This window comes from Tachysurus fulvidraco, chromosome 6 (genome assembly GCF_022655615.1).
Source record: "Tachysurus fulvidraco isolate hzauxx_2018 chromosome 6, HZAU_PFXX_2.0, whole genome shotgun sequence".
NCBI lineage: Eukaryota > Metazoa > Chordata > Actinopteri > Siluriformes > Bagridae > Tachysurus > Tachysurus fulvidraco.
Window position 1 is genome coordinate 28,754,644 of NC_062523.1, and position 21,676 is coordinate 28,776,319.

A 21,676-nucleotide genomic window follows, 5' to 3' on the forward strand; every position below is an offset into this window, starting at 1 on the left:
CACAGATTCTATCCTTTAGGTTAAATGTTCAAACATAGGCATTGGGGTAATATAGTACACACAGCATTATAGGGTAAGATAGTACATTGTGCTAAAACGATGCCCTCCTGCTCTCTCGAGTGTGAAGGAACACATCAGAATGGTTCATTACTTAGCTGCTGCAGGCTGAGAGTCAATACTATAGGAGGAGATGAGATGAATATCACGCCGGAGATCTCCGGCACGCAGGGAGTAACATTTACACAGCCTCCTCGCCTCCCTCGGGGAGGGAAAGTGTTCTGTTTGCAAGGCGCTCACACACAGCGGAGGCTGGCGGAGGCTGAAAATAGCTTGGACACTGCAGCCTGAGTAATTACTCGGTTGAGGATCGGGGAAAGCTGAAGGTGTGAGTTTCTGTTTGTTTTTTGTATTTTTTATTTATTTATTTATTTATTTATTTATTTATTTATTTATTTATTTATTGTCCAAAAATCCACTAAAGGTGAATGAAATCCACTGCAGGTGAAGGGCTTGTCTTTTCTTAGTTTGAAACAGGGACATATTGAAAAGCCCAATAAAAAGGATTATTATCGTCAAATATACCAGATTGTTATAAGAAAGAAAAATGGACTGGCAGGACGGGTAGCTCTATAACATTGAGACTTTCCAATGGTCTCGTTTTCATCTGCATAGTATTCATTAAAGTTGAGAATTGAAACAGGTATAGAATTCGAGCACTGGGAATGACAGACGGTCTGTTTTACATATGAATTATATAACAGTTGTATGAAATTAGCACTGATTCGAGTGCGACGGATGAATCAGCTTTAGTGGTGTGGAAGCAGGGCACGTACCACCTGTCCTTCATTTACACATCACATACTACATAAAACACACATGAAACAGACCATAATTTAACAAGCATTTGCACATCATTTATATCAAACAGAGTGGAATTGAACCATCCTGTGCATATCATTTATACAGCTATAATTTAAGCAGGTGCAGAGTTAAGAGCTTGCCTTACAAATCCAGGGTTGGGGGTTCGAGACTCGTCTCCAGTCTGTGTGTGTGTGTGTGTGTGTGTGTGTGTGTGTGGAGTTTGTATGTTCTCACAGGGTTTTCCTCTTGGTACCCTGGTTTCCTCCCTTACTCCAAATACTGCTGATTGACATCTCTAAATGGTCTGTAGTGTGTGAGTGTGTTTGATTGTGTTTTGTATTGGTCTCCCTAAAGCCCCATGTAGGATAAGCGCTACAAAAAAATGGATGGATAGATGGAGGGATGGATGGATGGATGGATAAAGTCATAACAATTTAAGATAAATGTTATGAGGGACACTCATGATCTCTAGTTTTTAATTTAAGCAAATATTCTAAAAAAAATTGCTGGGTATTTCTAGAAATCTATGCAAACAGAGCAAAACATTCACCTGCCAGCGCATGGAAATGTGGAACGTAAGGACTTTGATACTTGGAAGTTCACGTAGGTTTCACAACTCCAAAGAAATGTGTGAAGACTCAGAGCTAGCCCAATACTTTCATTTTCATTGGAAAAACTAATTTGTAGGGATCAGCAAAGGCCATAAAAAATCTTTATGCAGTTTGCTACAATCACTGAAGCTGTTCAAAGGAATGAAGTTTATGAAAACAATCAGATTATATTATGTTACGGTATAGATCTATTATGAGATTACAGCAGCATAGATGCCTCACAGCTCCAGGGTTCTGGGTTTGATCCTCTGCTTGGGTTACTGTATGTGAGCATCACCATGTTCTGTGTGTGTGTAGTTTACTGTGATGTACATGGCATCACATGCGAGTTGGATTCCAGCCCTCGGACTCACCAAGTGTCCTTGGAATAGGCTTCAGATCCACCTCAACACTGACCTCTATCTTGATCGCTAATAACATGTGCAGGGTAGAAGGAGAATGCACATCTGTATGCCCAACTTTTATCTTTTATTTTAAAGCAGAAAATTCTGAAGAGATGAACAAAATCCAAGCAAAATAGAAGGCTGACTAGAAAGATGCGCAGATGCTATAACATCGTATGCCGGAAAAACAGCTGGAAAGTCTACACGAGGGAAGAGAGAAGAAAAGTGATGTAAGTATAGTGGGAAATATACTACAAAAGGTGTCAGACAGGTGGAGAACGTGACAGGAAGAACAAGACAGAAACAGCGTGGTTGTGTCAAAGATGGACTTGGTGAATTTCACAACTTTGATGAATAAGGGCCGCTGATGCGACATATGGTGAAGGAATCCTGGGTGTCTGTGTTGTGTTGTGGTGACGGTGACGGTGACAGATGTGACTGTAAATTTAGCATCTTGTTGCAACTGTCGCCTTTTTTAAAGCTTCACAACACAAACCATCATCAAAAGAATTAGCAATAGACGCCGCTGACGTGTCATGGTCCAGCTGACGTACACTTGTCTTAGGAGGAAGGCAAGGAAGTCTTCCAGCCTTAACCAGCAAGCCAGTGCTTCACATGATGTATCATGTTTGCCAAAGCAAACGGTGCCAAACAGTTGTCCTGATTATTTTAAGCTGAATGTCAAGTGTAGAACAACGTGAACCGGCTGTTTATTCTTTCTGGTGTCGTGTCACTCCTGACAAGTGGCAAACAGAACCTGCTGTACACTGGCATGTCGGAGACATTTTAATCATGGAGCCGAATCCGTTGCTATCGCGGCTGATCCCGCTGTTATACTTCTTTATTAGCAATAAAACTGCTGTCTAAGTATTAAATGACTCAGGTAAAGAAACATCAAGTGCATACATTGATCCTGTTTCGAGACATGACAATATTTTTTATATAAAACTGGATGTCAAAAAAAAATTAAATAAAATATATTGTGACTTGTCTTTTTGGAATTCGCAGTGAGCCCTGTATCATGTCTTCAAGTTTCAATGACTGGAATAATTAAAACCAGTCATTGGAAGTACATTATAACTAGGAAGAAGTTAGTCCTTTTATTGTGTTAATTGAACTGTTTTTATGATTCTTTGATTGCTTTAACAATAGAGAATTATAAAGCTGATAAGATTAAGATCCTTGCTGTTGAAAAAGATTGTTGATGTACAGTAGCTTGTAGAGGACTGGGATCTGTTGTAAAGGATAATGGAACAATTTTCTTATATATTTTATTTTTGGATGTGAATATTTCCCCCCGTTGATCATTAAAAAAAAAAAAGTATTAGTATAAGTTTTATTATAAAAATAAAATGGATTAATTAAATGGATATTTAATATATTATATAGTATATTTTCTATATTCAGTTTTTTGTTGTTTTGTTTTCGCTTTCTTTATTATTTAAAAGAAAAGAAGAAGAAGAAAAAAAAATATATATATATATATACATATATATATATATATATATATATATATATATATATATATATATATATATATATATATATATATATATTATTATTATTATTATTATTATTATTATTATTATTATTTTAGGGCAGTTTAAAGCTCTGGTTTGGTCATCAGAAGGTCATGGATTATGGCCCAGCACCACCAAACTGCCATTGTTAGGCTCTTGAATAATTCTAATTAATACCTTTAAATCTTAGTAGTTTATAAAAGAAAAATAGCAATTAGCAATTAATCTAGCAATTAGAAACTGGTTTAAGTGAAGTAAGCAATGATATCATATTTTTATATAAAGTAGATGTAATATAGTATTGCTATACTCTGAATATTGTTTTCCAGTCTAGTGTCTTGATTGAGTGTGTTTCAGTAACAAATAACGATAATGTGATGCGGACAGAGGCTTTGGATTAAACACACTCACCGTCTCTTCTGTTCAGTTTAGCAAAGTTAGCAGCCCGACTTTCTGAGAAATGTGAAGAACTCCGGAAAGAAGCCGCAGGCAGTCCGGATGCGAGTGAGCCATTGCAGCTATCTGAGAATGAGAAAGAAGAAATGTTCAAACAACTGGCCAGGCAGAAATCAAAAAGCAGTCTGTTATCAAGTGAACATGAAAACTGTTTGAGGGCAAAAAAAGAGAGAGAGACTTTTACTCATACGTTTGATTTTTTTATTTTTTTTTTAAGAGATATGCATCCATTGTGTGCTACATGGCAAGATTTTACCTCAGTAAAACAGACATGGAGGCAAATGCATTTGTTTCTGGGCAAAAAGTAAAGCTTAACAAGGAGTTTACAAACAGACAAAACAAGGGTTTGACAACAGACAAAACAAGGGTCTATTAACAGACAAAACAAGGGTTTATTAACAGACAAAACAAGAACACAAACCTGATGACCAGCTACAAACAGCATGAAGTCAAGTCATGCTCAAGTCATGTGGAGTTAAAATGCCACCTCTTATTAACCATGACAGCTTTTTTTATGATTAACATCCCAGCATGACTGAGAAAACAGATAAAAGCCTTGAAAGCTGCAGCATCAGTTCCATCATAAGAGAACACGGAGTCTATCTGACGTGCTCGTGCTGTTCGGGATCTGAATCACTCCACGCTTTAGATTTGCCTCACACTTTCTACACAGATACATTTCTCTTTATACTGAAGCATCTAACTAGCATTTTAATGCTAGTTCTCGTTCTCTGGATCTTGTGATTGGAGTATTTATTATTTCAATATCAGGAGCTCAGAGAAAAACTCTGTATATCATTCATTATATAACGTATGTTTCAACCCAGGACCGACAGCGTTCCGGTTTCTTCATCCTTTGTTGTGAGATCGAGGCAGGATCTTAGCTGAGGAGCTTTGATATTCAGGGAGGACTTGCAGCAATGAGCATTGCTCAGTTCGCCCACGCTGACTGTTTTGATATTCTCCCTAGGTTCGTACCTGACTCTCTGCGTGTTTGCTAGTACCATAATATTATGTTCTGACTGGACTGAACATGCATGTACTGATATTTCAGCAGAAATACAATCAAATCCAGACTTTGAGTAAGTGGTTTGCTGTTCAAGAGAATGAAAAACAGTAAGTATTTTAAAAGATCACACAAATTAATTAAAATTTTCCACTGAATGGCTTGGAGGAATTACTTTCTTTTTCAAAATTCAATCACTTTTGAAAAAATTCTTTATTTCTCTTAGTGACCACTGTATCGACACCTTGAGAGAATATTTTTAAATATATGAATATATCTATCCTTCTTCAGAACCTTTAGTGACTATCTGGTTACTCTGAGACGATACATTCATTCATTCATTTTCTACCGCTTATCCGAACTACTCGGGTCACGAGGAGCCTGTGCCTATCTCAGGCGTCATACACCCTGGATGGAGTGCCAACCCATCGCAGGGCACACACACTTTCATTCACTCACACACTCACACACTCTGGACAATTTTCCAGAGATGCCAATCAACCTACCATGCATGTCTTTGGACCGGGGGAGGAAACCGGAGTACCCGGAGGAAACCCCCGAGGCACGGGGAGACCATGCAAACTCCACACACACAAGGCGGAGACGGGAATCGAACCCCCAACCCTGGAGGTGTGAGGCAAATGTGCTAACCACTAAGCCACCGTGCCCCCCAGCTCTTTGAGACAATACACGTGAAGCTAATTCTTTTTCACCTGGCACTATTGGGAAAACCAAAAAGTTTGCAACTTAAAGTAGATGAATGTTGACCAGCAGATGCCCTTATCTTGAGTGACTTATGTATAATCTCATTTTATACAACTGAGCAATCGAGGGTCAGGGCCTTGCTCAGGGGCCCAGCAGTGGCAGCTTGTTGGATCTGGGATCCAAACTCGCAACCTTCTAGTCCATAGTCCAATACCGTAACCGCAGATTTCCCACATGCCCCAAGTAAAGGAGGTAAACAATTGAGTACAATTTAAAAAAAGAGTATGTGCTCAGTCAGATGTAAGAAAGTATGTACTACACAGCAATCTAACGTTTCTCAACAGAGTGGTCAGGGTGGTGTGATGCCTCTTCTTTGTTAAAGAAACCGTATCAACACCTCCTGACCAATCAGATTTGAGAATACTACGGCGCTGCGGCATAACCGAATTTCCAAAATGGCTTCTAGAGAAAATGTCTCAAGTGTCAGAATAAACATCGAGCTTCTTTCCAGCTCCACACTTATTTTCCTCAACATCTTACTTGGGATATTGATTTCTTTGACACACCAACTGAGATATGAGAGAAAAGTGCCAATTAACATTTAACAAATCATCCAGACAGATCCAGGGATTTATAGAGTACTTGTTTACCAGCTCAATATCTTGCTTGGGTAAAAAGACAGACACATATACAATAAATGTAGGTGATTAATGAGCAACGTCTGCAATGTGAAGATAAGAGATTTCTCTATTATATTTATTTGATTGACATGGCATTTGGCAACACCGGAACGAGACAAGAACTGGATAAGTCTCCACTCTGACCTTTTCAGCTACTTTTAATTAATCTTGGTTCATTAGGACCGTTTTAAGCGTGACTATTATTATTTTTATTATATACCACATTCACATGGGAACATCAGGTATGTTACAAACATTAAAAGAATTGTACGGATCCAGCAATATGGCATGGCCTTCGAGAAGTCCAAAAGGGTTTGTTAAGAATAGACAGATTTTACAGAAATTACAGTGGAGATTAAAGGGAAATGGTCTGGAATCACACCAGCCAGTAAACTAATAAAAACCTGTTTATAAAAAAACTGGTTGCAGGTTTTTTTAACATAATTTTTTCCCCGTTACTGGCGGCTGAAGTGTTGTGGGAATGTCAGAACGTTCAATTCGGATATGGCCGGATGCCTAACTTCCTTCTTTCCTCTGAATGCGTTGTGAGTAGGTGGCACTTGTTTTTCAGACACACTGATTATGTACTACTCCAGTAATCATTTATGTCACTGGCACTGTTCATTATTCATACTGATCCCTAAATAATTGTCTCAGCACATCTCATTATCCCATGTGTCAATATAACCTTTGTTTGTCTGCGGCTCCCGGTTCCTAGCTGTGTTTCTTTTATGTACTACTTTTGATCTCTATCTGCCTTTAATACGCAAGATTAGACCAGCATCTGATGTTGGCATCTGTCGGAGATCTGACCTCGGCTCACTCCTCACTGTATGCCTTAAGCAAACGTTCGGCTAGACGTGAAGCTTTTCCAGATTAATATCTGGATGTTTCTATTAATACAGATGAGATATATTTGCAGTAAAAGGTTTGTGCACGCCTGACCAACACACCCACATTTGGGCTCAATTTGGTAGAACAGTATGGACTTGTAGCTGAATGAACACTACAAATTCCTACAGCCGTGCGAAATAATCTGGTGGGAAGCCTTCGCAGAGGTTTATACTGTACCAGTAAGAACAACAGGTTTAAAAACAAGTTCAGGGGTCCAGGAAAATAGTAAAGTAGGTCAAATTTGAGGTCATAGTCTCACGCTGTTTGTACACGCTTGAGGCCACAAGCTTCAATCTTGCAGACTGCAGTCTGATTGGTTCTCTGCACTCCCTTGTATCCATGAACAGGGGGAAAAAATTAAACATGAAGCTTTTTGTAGCATGATATACTTATTAGATTGGAAAAGGTTAGCAAAGACTTGTTCTTGGTCATTGTTGTTGAAAACATAAAGAATGATTGAAGCCTAGCATGCGAGACTTTGACCTTTGTGTTAAGGCTGCATGATGTGGCCTTGTGTAAAGATGTAAAGTAAAGATACTGTACAATAACCACCCTGAAGTGGATAAATAAATAAATGTCTGCTTAGAGAAAGCTTCTTCATATCTGTCAGTCTTGTTTTTATAAAAAAAAAAAAAAAAATCCATTTTTTATTGTTGGGCTTAGATTATCTGCTGCACTACCTGTGCATGAGCTGTTGCTATAGCAATGATAATGATAATAAATTACAGTGAGTGCATGATTTGCCTTGCACTGCTGATCTGAAAATCTTCCACAGTTGATCGCATGGCTTGAGGTCTGGTGACGGTGAAGGCCACATCATACGATTTCAATTAATTTGATATTCATCAAACGATTCAGTGTGTCCTCCACTACTGTTCTGTCGATGGTGCGGAGCCAATCCCAGAAGAGCTCGCTTCCATCAGGATAGAATTTTTTTTTTTTATCATTGGATAAAATGTGAGTAGTCAGAAGAACTTTGTGTTTGAAGTGACTCAACCCTCAGAGGGGACAAATGTACCCAAAGCAGTTACTTGAAGCAGATAATGTTTAAGATTTAGTTCAAGATTTAGTTTAAGATTCAGCATCTGACAAGCTGAATAACTGAGGATTGATGACTTCAACGGGTACTTCCTGAACCGAATACCAAGCTGAGCAAAGCCAAAATTGCCTTTAATCTCAAATCTCTCTCTCTCTCTCTCTCTCTCTCTCTCTCTCTCTCTCTCTCTCTCTCTCTCTCTCTTTCTGGATCAGTGAATAAGAGGATAGAATCCAATAAAAGGTTTTCCTGTGTATAGGAATTTAAGACCAAACCAGTAAACCCATCCAATATCCAGTATACCTGTCTTTTCCAAAAAACTTTAGATTTATAGAATAGGTAGTACTCGAGGAAACTTCACACCAACTCCTGATTACAATTGACAAATTCTACACCGCTGGTCCAATCAAAACCTTGTCTTAACCTTAAGCCATTAAGGAAACTTTTGTGAGGGAAAGAAAACAGTCTTCTCCACAGACCGTTCGTAATTAGAATGAGGTTTTCGGGTCACAAAAGGCTGTTCAAAATCGTGTCGAAAGATATTGCTGTAGAAATGATGGGAATTGTGCTTGCGTACTGTAGTCAAGGGAGTCTTTAACGATAAAAAGCTGTTGGTGTCATCGCTGTTGTCGGAATTGTCCTGTTTTCCTCACCCCAGCCTCAGCACTGACACTGATCACGGCTCAATTCTGTTCCTACTTGTGTGTTTTGATATCTTGGTAAGGAACATTTACTCATTCATTCATTCATTTTCTACCGTTTATCCGAACTTCTCGGGTCACGGGGAGCCTGTGCCTATCTCAGGTGTCATTGGGCATCTCTCATTCACTCACACACTCACGCACTACGGACAATTTTCCAGAGATGCCAATCAACCTACCATGCATGTCTTTGGACCGGGGGAGGAAACCGGAGTACCCGGAGGAAACCCCCGAGGCACGGGGAGAACATGCAAACTCCACACACACAAGGCGGAGGGGGGAATCGAACCCCCAACCCTGGAGGTGTGAGGCGAACGTGCTAACCCCTAAGCCATCGTGCCCCCCCCCATGGTAAGGAACATACAAATCTAAAAATACATGACAGTTTTCACATTGTTGGGGTATTTGGATGGTCACCAAGAGAAAAACTGCAGCTTTTATTTCAAAACCAAACAGCCAAAGCTTGGGTTAAGGTGATTTTTAGATAATTAGTTCTGATTATCTGCATTAAAAGTTATTATGCCAACAGAAGGTCCTCACAAGGATAGTAAGACAAGAATTTGCACATTAGTGTGTGTGTGTGTGTGTGTGTGTGTGTGTGTGTGGAGATTTTGTTGGAGCAGGATGACATTAAAAATGACATTGCCTTGAGCAAAATTAAGTCGAGAGGCTATCAGAACTGACTTAGGCTATAGGTCAGTATCAAGCGAATTTTTAGAGCAAACCCATAATATTCAGTTAAAGGTCGACAATGTAAAGTCATCCAGCATACAGTCTTACAGCATGGAAAGGTTTTAAACCGTGACTGGATTGTAAACAATCGATCCAACTGAGCAACTTTATATATTTAAGATAAAAAAAAATGGTTCTCTCGACAAAAAGCCAGTAGTTTGTTTTCTGTTGTATTTTGAATCATTGCAAAACGTAATCTCTGCAACCAAAATCCAATCAGCAGAAGCAAAAAGCTAGAGGTATAAAGCCTATAAACGAACCACACCATGGTCACATGACTGCGACGTTTTCAAGCTTTATTTAAGAACATCTCAGCTGTAGTAGATGGTATGGTGGCAGAGATGAGGATGTTGAGGTTCTTTTTAGGAGTGATGAGAATGGACAGGATTAGAAACGAGCGTATTAGAGGGACAGCTCAGGTTGGCTGTTTTGGGGACAAGGTTAGAGAGACTAGATTGAGATGGTTTGGACATGTACAGTACAGAGGAGGGAGATGGTTATATTGGTTGTTGGAGATGGAGCTGCAAGTAAGAGGTCAAGAGGAAGGTCAAAGAGGAGATAAATGGATGTGTTAAATGAAGGTAACTGGTGCGAGAGTAGAGGATGACGAGGATAGAGTCAGGTGGAAACAGACGATTCGCTGTGGCGACCCCGAACGGGAAAAGCCAAAAATAGAAGAAGAAGGCTGTAGTAGACGTGTCTTCCATGTTTGGCATGATGGCGTTTAATGTCCCAGACAACTTCTTTAGTCCATATTAAATACCTTGCCACATCACAACCGCCAAAACCGATTTGTTCTTCTACTTCTTCTTCTTTAAGACATAGAAAAAGCCCTAAAAAACACATGAGGCATTAATAATGCTAATATAGACCTGAGTTCAGGAATTTAACCAACAAGTAGTTCAATAAAACCATTGACTTCAGGATGTTGGCCCTGGAAGTCCACATTTTAAGTCCTGTTAAAGGTTGTGTTAAGAGCTATAGACTGATAATAGGAAACCTCATTAAGATCCCTTTAGTCTTGATGTAAAATGAGGTAATGTACACACGTAATGCAGTACTGCAGACTCTCCTTAGCGTTTAGAGTACACAGCAAGAGAATCGCATCTCACTGAAAGCAACGGTCCTGACACAGAGGAAAAAGACACGGCAAGATAATCGAATGTCAATATATACAGCCAGCCTACTATCGATGTATTAAAGCAATTTTTAGCGATGCTATTAAAGCAATATCCATTCAAATGTAGAGTAATATCCCTTTCCTCTTCAAAAGGAACGGATAAACAAACCGAAATGAATAACCCGGCTCCTAAAAGCTTCATAGGCTAACGGCTGGATTCAATCCAACTTCATTCTGTCAAGATAAAGTATTTTTTTAACCTCCGTTGAGTGTAAAAATGTGATCATAATGAACTCATTAACCCCAACAGACCCTGACAACCCGAATAATGTATATGGTACGACACACGAGATGAGTCAGGATTTTTCTTCATTAAAACATCATTCGAGCATCAAACCTTTGAGTGGGAAAGGGAAGACATGTTGAAGCTACTTCATTTAAAATTTTTACATATTGATATCCAAGATTAATGATTTCCGTCGTATCTACAGCACTGTTCTTTTCTTCAGACGTTGCTAATTTGACACGTTCATGTCAGTATCTTCTTTAGAACATCGAAAGCATTCGTCCAGCTTAAGTGCTCGTTCGGTCTCATCGTTTCGAGACGGTCTACCGCAACCCGATCTTGGAAGGTCTGCCAATGAGCGCAATTCAACCTCTACAAACAATCCAGAAGGTACGTCCTTTACTTAATTTTGACCTTTCGAAGTTCTCCCACAACAACCCATTACTACGCTTCCTCCACTGGCTTGCCACAGATTTAAAACACTGACTTTTGTTTACAAAACCAACAACAGACCATCATTCTCCAACCCCAAAGCTCTTACCACACCCCACACCCCACAACCCACCTCTCTCTCTATGATACTCCAGCACTCCTTGACTGATTCCTAATCTCTCAAGGCACAAAGAAGGCACGCATTAAGACTCTCTGACCTACATGGTGCAATGAACTTCCCTCAGATGTCAGAGTCATCGCTAAGACTGTCTGTGTGCTGTCCCGACAGAGTTTGATACTCAAGGTATCATTGTCTGTGACCTAGCAAAGCGGTATTGATGTATTCAGTGCTACAGACTTCAGAGCACTTTTGTACGTTGCTCGGAATAAGGTCACCTGTCAAATACCATAAAATGTAAATGTGGGAAAAGCAGGAAGGCACCGGAAGCCTGATGTTGATATATAACACACTAGGGTCAACTAATATACAACACATTGCAGCTTGAGACAGTCTAGATCGCTCTAATAAACAGTCGCACAGCGTTAAAAGAAGATGCGATTATGGTTCCTTCTTACTACTCCTACTCCTTCTTCCTACATAATGAAATGACTTGGATTCATTTTCTATGGATTTATGTTGCCTTGTTTTTCATTTCTATATTCTATATTTAATATTTCTTACCGTTTAAAGCCTTCAAGGTGCCAAGACATCTTAGTGGATGTTTCGAGGATGTCTGTAGCACATCCCCAATCTCCCAGAACCCCCTGCTGTTTAGAACACACTTCTCTAGTGCAACTCACTCACAAACTCAGCTTTTGCTAATCACCACTTTAGCCTTGATATTTCTTTTAGTATTTTTTTTTTATTTAATTTTATTTTAACCCCATTTGCAGGGGGCACAGTGGCTTAGTGGTTAGCATGTTCGCCTCACACCTCCAGGGTTGGGGGTTCGATTCCCACCTCTGCCTTATGTGTGTGTGGAGTTTGCATGTTCTCCCCGTGCCTCGGGGGTTTCCTCTGGGTACTCCGGTTTCCTCCCCAAGATATGCATGGTAGGTTGATTGACATCTCTGGAAAATTGTTTGATCACGTGAGTGAATGAGAGTGTGTGTGTGCCCTGCGATGGGTTGGCACTCCGTCCAGGGTGTATAATGAGCGGTAAATGAATGAATGAATGAACCCTATTTGCGCTGTGACATTTTATATAAAAATGATTTTGGTTCTGCGATTTTTCATTAAAAAATGGCAAAATAAGAGTAAATTATTGGCTTAAAAATAGCAATTAGTGAACTGAAAATAATAATAAGCAGGTGGATGAGGTGAAAGATAATAAAATAGCAGTTCTGTACTCTTCTAAATAATAATAATAATAATAATAATAATAATAATAATAATAATAATAATAATAATATCATTGTCTCAGTCCTTATTTGTCGAGGGTTTCAGTGTAAGGGAAAAAAAACGGTTGTTTTGTCCTTTATAGAAACGTCTGAAGGAAATAATGGACATGCGATTCACGTTCAAAAATAATCCCCTGCTGGAAATTCTAAGTAACATATGTTCAGCTAGTTCCCTCCCTCGAAGTGTGAATTCACCTTTGATCTTCATACATATTTGAAGTGAGACCACCTGGGTTCTGTTCCAGTACGTCTACACGTCTGCGCTAAAAGCCGAGGATTTCTCCGTCGTCTACGAATATTTTTTATGCCACAGTTTTTGTTTAAAAAAAACGACTTTAACTTGCATCCTCTAAATGATCATGAAGACCGCGATCTTCATTTAAAACCGACACCTGAGCTAAATATACTCGGTCTCGCGTTTGTTTCGTGTTAACGTACATTTAATTTATTAACTGACTAATTAACTCTGTGTTAATGAACTAATTACATTAAGTCCGTGTTCAAATCACTGCCTCAACTTTACAAGCTCGACATTTACTAATCTCCATTTAAAGGTACTGGAAGATTTAAATCGAAGTTGATGTCATAAAGCTTCTAAGTGGCCAATTGTCATAATTAGGTGTGACTGTGGAAGAACATTGCTGTATATAAGAGAATGACATCAGAAAATGTGTCTTTTTTAGGACAATCCAATCAACTCAGCAAAAAGCTCAGAAAAAGCATGTTGGAGACCTCCAGAATTCCGGTTCCTCCATCGTGCACTTAAATGCAGGTACCATGAGCATCCATAGTGCCAATTCTCAGCAAATATTAAAAAAAAATGAGAAAAAATGAACTCCTAGAGATAAACAAACAAAATAATCTGAAAGGTTAAACAGAATCCAAAGAAACTACTAAAGACCAAATGACCCTTTTCCACCGAGGCAGTTCGAGTGCTGGTTCGGAGTCAGAGCCTAATTTAGAACCAGTTCTTTCTGTTTCGATCGCCAAAGCACCGGCTCCGAACCAGGAAAAGTGGTTCTTAAGTAGCACCAAAACGTTGCTGGTCTAGACTTAAGAACCGCTTGCGTCAGGAGCTGTGGGCGGGGCTAATGTTAGTGCATTTGATAACGTACCTTAAGTATACTAATGTTTAATACACTTTTACTTTACCGCGATATGATACATTATCAGCACACATGATAGTAGGTAGCTACATGCTAAGGCTAATTGTTTTTCTGTGTTAACGATAAAATAACGTTATGTACTTTATCGATTACAACCTCCGTTTATACAGATTACACGGAGCCACACGTACACGTTTTATTCGCTGAGTTTGGACGTTAATGTAGGTTCGCAAAGCCATGAGCATTAACAGTAAAGCAACATCCGCCATTGTTGTTGTGTTTGTGTTTGCCGCTGCACTAACATTGCTCGGACACGTGACACGTATACAGTGACGTCACACTCGGCGCTGTGATGCTCTCTAGCCGGTGGAAAGGCAAACCGGTTCTTAGAAGGTTCGCCAGTGGAACCAACTTTGAACCAGCACTAGCGCTAGCTCTGAACCAGCACCCGGTTCTTTCCGGTGGAAAAGAGGCATAAGTGGTCATCCAAGATCATCATTAAAAAAGCCAGATCAAAATTTGCATGTCTTCACCAACATTATGGAAAAGTGTTCTCTGGTCAGATGAATCAAAAAAGGTGAACTCTTTGACCATAATGATCAATTATCGCTCCAAAGCTCCAAGCTGTGAAGCCTGGTGGTGATAGCATCATGTTGTGAAAGTGTATTGCTGTTAAAGGGACTGGTGTGAAGGAGGATTAACTAGGAATACTAAAACAGCCAGAAAGTTCAAACTTTGCTGCACCTGAGGCTTCCAGCAGGATGTTGAAATGTATGTTAATTTTTTTTACCTTAACAGTACCTAAGGTGGGTAGTGATGGCACTCGGTGTCAGCTGATAATGAGCTGAACTCTTCTGAAGGCTTAATTAGAGAAATGGCGGTTCTAGATCTTAGCACGCGAGTGCTAAGACCGCAGATCCGTAAATGTTTTTTCCCCACACACAGACAAAAACCTCACTAATAATCTTTGAGTGAATACTTTTGCCACTTCCTGCTAATAATCTCTATCCTATTTGCATGTCTGTATATTTCCACTATCTCCCTTTATCACCATGGGCATGGAGGCTTAGTGGTTAGCACGTTCGCCTCACACCTCCAGGGTTGGGGGTTCGATTCCCACCTCCGCCTTGTGTGTGTGGAGTTTGCATGTTCTCCCCGTGCCTCGGGGGTTTCCTCCAGGTACTCCGGTTTCCTCCCCCGGTCTAAAGACATGCATGGTAGGTTGATTGGCATCTCTGGAAAATTGTCCGTAGTGTGTGAGTGTGTGAGTGTATGAGAGTGTGTGTGTGTGCCCTGTGATGGGTTGGCACTCCGTCCAGGGTGTATCCTGCCTCGATGCCCGATGACGCCTGAGATAGGCACAGGCTCCCCGTGACCCGAGAAGTTCGGATAAGCGGTAGAAAATGAATGAATGCATCGTCGCAAAGTAACCAGATAGTCACTAAAGGTTCTGAAGAAGGATAGATATATTACTTGTTCTGGTTGTCGTCCCTGTCTCCTCCTGATCTAGGATTAGTATCTGCATGTGCTTTTATTCAGCCTGGATGGATGCACAAGCCAACAGTTTCACACGGATTAATATTCACATCTCGGTCACAGTTTTCAGTCTTACCTACTATACAGAAGTAAAGGAAAATAAATATAGTTCAAGTAAATAGGGTTAATTCCAGAACACAGGGTTTAGATCGCGTCAGTTTGGTTAGCTGTTCGTCTTTAGTCTGCATTTTCTATCCCTGTTTTTTTAATTATTTATTTTTCTGAGTGAAAGGCAAGTGCTAGTTTTTAAAGCTGGCAGTGAAAAAAAAAACCGAATCTCCGCGCTTTTAGTCGAGCGAACCTTGGAGACGTGAACCACATTACCGTCCGGCAAAATCGACTTACGCGGGAGTCTAGTCCAGCTTTGAGTACACTTCATTTCCTTCTCTCTAAATATTGATGTAACTTTTGGACTCAAGTCACCGACTCCATATCCAACTCATAATTACTTCAGTTGCTGCTTTTTAGTTTTTGCTTAGTCGCATATTTCTCCTTTAACTCCTTTAGCTCCCGAGTGATCCAGCCGCAATCCTGTCATTTTCCCCTAGTTCTACCTAAATGTCAGGAAATAAGCATTACTCTTGCTTCTAACCTATCATTAACGTGCATGTTATACTCCTGCCCTGTTCTCTACATGCACTCGATTCTGTTCAGATCCGAAATTAAAGCGTGATGAAAGCAAAGAGGCTTTTACAAGATGCCAACACAGAGCCAAAGAGACAGTGCATTATAGTTCAACCCATGGCTTCTTAATTTGTCAAGATGGAAGTGAAGGGAAGGACAAAGGGTCAGCAGATCTCTAGAGTGAATGTCTGGCTGCTTGCTTATTTAAAAAAAAAAAGACTCTTTCTCTAACACACACATACACTCCTTTATCCTCTTACATGACTTGCTCAGCTATTTACCCTGTCGCAGGCAAATCTCTCTAGACTCTTTTTCTCCGACTCATTCCATCTATCTTGATTTGGTACCTTCTCGCGTTCGCTTCTTCCCCCTATCAGTCACTCAAGCTCCGTTAAATTTGAAGGCTTTCATGGAGATGGAACAAAAAAGGAAGGTACATTGTGTTCCCTCTTTCGAAGCAAGCACAGATATATTTGTTGTTGTTTTTTTTTTCTTTTTTTATAAAAAAGTGTCTCATGAATTACTGATAAGTGACAGATGAAATACAGACTGTGACATCTAAATCAGTCGCATTACTCATGTACTTCCTCATACGTAAAGAACGTCCTGTAGTACGGTGCGTATTATTAATATACATCTAATCATCTAGTCACTGTTACTTTCAGAAAACATTTCGCATGAGCTGCGTCCCAAATCACGTACCGTACTCAAACGTTATACTATGTAGTCTATATGTATAATATATCAAAAAAGGAGCGGGGCTACCAGGGTATGATGCTTTTAAAGATGGCCGACAACACGCAGTGGATGAGACGAGAAATTAGTCAAATATTAAAACAAAATTCAGCTTGTTCTGCCAAAGCTAGCAGTGTCCAAGGTTTAATGTCCATCTTTTTCTGGCTTAAATGTCCGCCATAAAGGATTAACAAACCACTTTTTTCTTTTTTTGGCCAGATACCCTTCCTTCACATTCTATTTATTTATTTATTTATTTATTTATTTATTTATTTATTCATTCATTCATTCATTCATTCATTCAATCATTCATTCATTCATTCATTCTCTACCACTTATCCGAACTACTCGGATCACGGGAAGCCTGTGCCATTTCCATCTCAGGCGTCCTCGGGCATCGAGGCAGGATACACCCTGGACGGGGTGCCAACCCATAGCAGGGCACACACACACTTCTAATTCACTCACACACTCGCACACTACGGGCAATTTTCCAGAGATTTTATTTATTTATTTATTTATTTTTAAATTCTTGTAATTAGCACTAAGAGCTAATTACTAAAACTAAGCCCTCAGTGACTTGAACCCAGACCACAGCAGTGAGAGCGCAGGACTCTAGACTTTATAGCACCTAGCACATATAGTGTAAGTGTATAGTGAATAGTACGTCACTTGGGACACAGCTATAGAATTATGGTTAAGTATCAGATTGAAATCAAGATCTAAAACCTAGTTACTTATGGTCGGGTCTTCGGCGATCATTTGAAAACTTCAGCAGAAAGGAATTAGTGTTGGGTCTGCGTTGAACTCGGATATGACGCTGACCTGTTAGTTCCTCAGCTCTTGTTGCACAATTCCACTCGACTACAAACCGTTGTAGAAAGGACATTATTTACACTGGCATTATTTCCTGTCCAGTGTCACCCGAATGAGGATGAGGTTCACTTCTGCGTCTGGTTCCTCTCAAGGTTTCTTCCTCATATCATCTCAGGGAGTTTTTCCTCACCACCGTCACCTCAGGCTTGATCATTAAGGTTAGATGTTAGACATAAATAGTAATTTAATGTTAAAATTTTAACTTTTAACTTTAGCTGCTTATAGACGACGTCAATCGTTAAAAGCGCTCTAAAAGTCAATTGAATTAAAAATGAAATTCATTGCTTATTTCTAATGTATTATTACAGACGACAGGAAATGAGTTTTGGCTTTGATTGACCGTTGCGATACGAGCCTCGCCTTCCTCTCATCGCTCGTCTGAGATTGGGTTGTCTTTATCATCATTGTTGATATATTTCTAGAACAGAACATTTGCATAATAAACAAGTTTTTAGCTAGAGAACAGTGTGGATTTGGAACGACTCACTCTCATTGCGAGTTGTTGTAATTTTGTGGTATTACCAGTATTACCTGCAGTGTCAGGGGGTAATACAGTAACGCAAGTTACTCGTTATCGCTACCTCATTATTTTCCTTGTATTTTCTATTCTTGTAATCATATTACAGTTACTGTCTTAAGTACAAATTACGTCGGGTTTGCATTGCGTTTCACTTCTATTTCTCGAAGCGGAACAGAAAATTTCGTTATGGAATGACCGAGGAGGAAAAGCGTGAAGTTATTGTTGTTATTATATCGAGATATCCTCATTAAGTGAAGTGTTTTGAATTTACTGCAGGTAAAACCCGAACGCTCGCTCATCTCTGTACCGGTATTAATCACCTCAGTTACAAAAGTGTACTCGGAAGCTGCTGGATTTCTTTCTCTTTTTTTTGTTTATTTGGTTTATGATTTTTTTTCTCAATTAAATTATAATATTATACTTTATACTTACTAGTTTCTATGTGCATGAATAGCAACATACACACTGTTTCATTAGGACAGAGAGCTTAAAGAGCAGTCAAAGACGTCTAACGGGTTGAATTTGTACGAGTTTTGAAGAGGAATTAAGAGTCTTAAGCAGAAGCGAGGAAGTAATCCATTCACAATTTAAGAGATTTTTTATTTTAAATGAATTTTACACGGATTCTTCACACTATTTCTTTTTTATTCATTCAGTGAATGTTAGACAGTGGGGTGTAAAATATCTTTTAATTAATTAAAACCTGTATCAAGGCATTACTTAACCTCTCTATCTAAACCTACGGATTGAAATGAAACTGGACATTTTACTCAAACACTCTTACAAACATGTTTAATTAATGCCTTCAGGGACCTCTATGTTTTTCCTCTTATTTTATTTATTTATTTATTTATTTTGGGCAATATTGCGTTAAGCCTCCCTGCCTATTGTCACATCAATGAGAAATCATTCGTCTTCGGCCTCATTGACTCCTACAGTAGAATGAGCTCACTGACTGCAGCGGTGACTCAGCCCGCGCAGCCGGCGGTCGCATTAATTATATTTCACTTTTGTCAGCACATTAAATGCAGGCACTCGTGGCATCTGGCATGTCGTAAAGTGGTGGCCGACCGTAACGCTGGGACTTTTTGACCTCCAAACAAAATGGCTGACTTTTTTTTTTTTTTACATACTTAAAGTCAGCAATCAGCAGAATAACAGAACTAACGGTAACAGATGACAAGGGTCAGTGATTATTTATTTATTTATTTGTTTGTTTGTTTGTTTATTTTTCAGGAAGCTAAAGGCCGACTGGGCATTTTTTTTTAATTAGAGTTGTGCTTTAATCAGGGAGAATGAACGTTAGCATTCAAGATTTCATTCCAGAAAAGAAGGATTTCTTTCTAATTGCAGTCATTACAGCATCTCCTCGCTGAAAATGAATCACGCATGTGATGCATCTATGCAAATATGCAGATCGGACTTGCATTTTATTATTTATGTAAATTCCATATTGGATATATGTAGCAAAAAAAATCTAGCCACAAAAGGGTTGCAAGCCAGTGACCTCCCAAGCCTAAAAAATAGAGAGGATCCGTCCGGTGTAAAACTTAAACAAATCTAAACAGAGTCATCAGGAGGAATTCCATACCAGATCGGCCACCACCTGCCACCAGCACTGTCGACCTACAGGGTGCCGGCAGATATTGGGCTACCGTTGGTCGAGGAAGGAGAGGAGGGAGAAGGGTTTGTTGAAAGAGAGAGAAGAATAGAGAATATGCCGAGGACGGAGTTAGGTGGAAACAGATGATTCACTGTGGCGACCCTTAAACGGGAGAAGCCGAATGTAGAAGATAAGTATAGCAAAAAATACACAGAAAATAAACTGCACAAGTTTTTCAGGATGCGGCCAAAGCACAAAATAAAGGAAAAACAAATCTCAAATGGTGAAAGGGCAAAAATATTCTGGCTTATTGGTTCTCATGTTTGCTTGACACCGACGGGGTTGAGGGTTTGACTCCTATTTAAGCTCTGTGTGCATGGAGTTTGCATGTTCTCCCTGTGCTTCAGGGGTTTCCTCAGGGTGCTCTTGTTTTCCTCCCCTGTCCAAAGACATACTTCCAATATGGGTCCTTTTCAGGGTGGAGCCCTGTGCCACGAGTCCCCTGAGCTTAGATTGCAGGCTCCCCGTGACCTTGCATAGGTGGAGGTGAATGCAGCAAGGTCTCAAATGTCCACTTGATATGTTGTCATGCCCCATGTCATATTAGGGATTACTTCCAAACATTTAAGGACACCTCATGTTGTTTATCAGCCAGTAGACGTGAGACAGACATTTTATATTTTAGTCATTTTAACAGCTTGGCAAAAAAAAAAAAGAGAGAAAAGTTCTAACGTTCTATCAAAGCGCTTCTGGGTAACGCATGCTAAATTCAGGGAATCTAAATAAAACTACCGAAAATGAAACAAAAAAATGAATTAAAACCACCTCAAGGAGTTTGCATTTCACAGCTCCAGTATACATCAATAGTTTTGTAAGAACTTCTCTTCTGGAGACATCACATCAACAGCCTTTGTAGGTTTTCACTCGTGTGGAAGAAATGAGATTTTTACAATCCCCAGTGTTTTCTCTGATTTCTCATTTCTAGCCCAGTAAACCTCCCAGCAATCTCCAGCCTCTAAACGATATATATTTAAAAGGTCTGATGAAAATTCTGTGTTCTCGCACTGGTACCGGATGGACGAGCTCGAGATGCGTTTTGACGTCATGGGAACCAGAAAATATGACATAAATATCGCAATATACTGTAAAGGTTTGCTCACAAACAGCCGATATACAGTAATGCTGCATTGAATTATTTACTTATAAATATGAATAATACATTAATTTATTAAAGAAATAAATACAAAATAAATAATTTATATAAAAAAAAAAGACAGAGATTATTTATTTATTCATTTGTTAATTTATTTATTTGTTTGTTTATTTATTTACAGGGGTATACAGTATATGACTACTTTAAAAATAATGGCTGTAAATATAATGTATATAATTTCTCCTTTATAAAATATAATTATATAATATAAAATATAATTCTATAAAATATTCAATATAAGTATATGACTGTATAAACATGCTGTATCTTTTAAAATAGTGGCTGTAAATATACAATTTGTTTTGTTTTTTTTTCCAGTCAGCTCCATTATAAAACTGTTGCATTCTGGGATTGATTTCTACTTTTTTTTTCTTTTCTCATGGTCTTTTCAATTTCTCGAAGTTTCTAGGTCTCTCTAGGGTTTAATGTAATGATGAGAATGATTCTGCCTGCAATTTGTATTTGATTCGTCTGTGGGTCGTAAACAAAATCCAGAGTTTTTTATTAAAATAGAAGACGAAGGAAAACATTCTAACCTTCATGGCTGTGACGAGGATCGACGCGCTTTGTAGTGTGAGAAGAGAGAAATAATTGTTCATCTGTATCTTAATACAGTAACCCATTTATCGGATGTTTACT

General features: G+C 39.2%; 1 protein-coding gene across 2 annotated transcripts in view; it reads right to left on the reverse strand.

Annotated features, from left to right (window-relative positions):
- Positions 1–21,676, reverse strand: part of cntnap5a (contactin associated protein family member 5a) — a 115,231-nt gene that overhangs the window by 73,147 nt on the left and 20,408 nt on the right. For both annotated transcript variants that reach the window (XM_027152383.2, XM_027152382.2), the window contains exon 2: positions 3,787–3,897. In XM_027152383.2, coding sequence (XP_027008184.1) covers positions 3,787–3,897 — 111 coding nt within the window. The remainder of the gene's footprint in view (positions 1–3,786; positions 3,898–21,676) is intronic.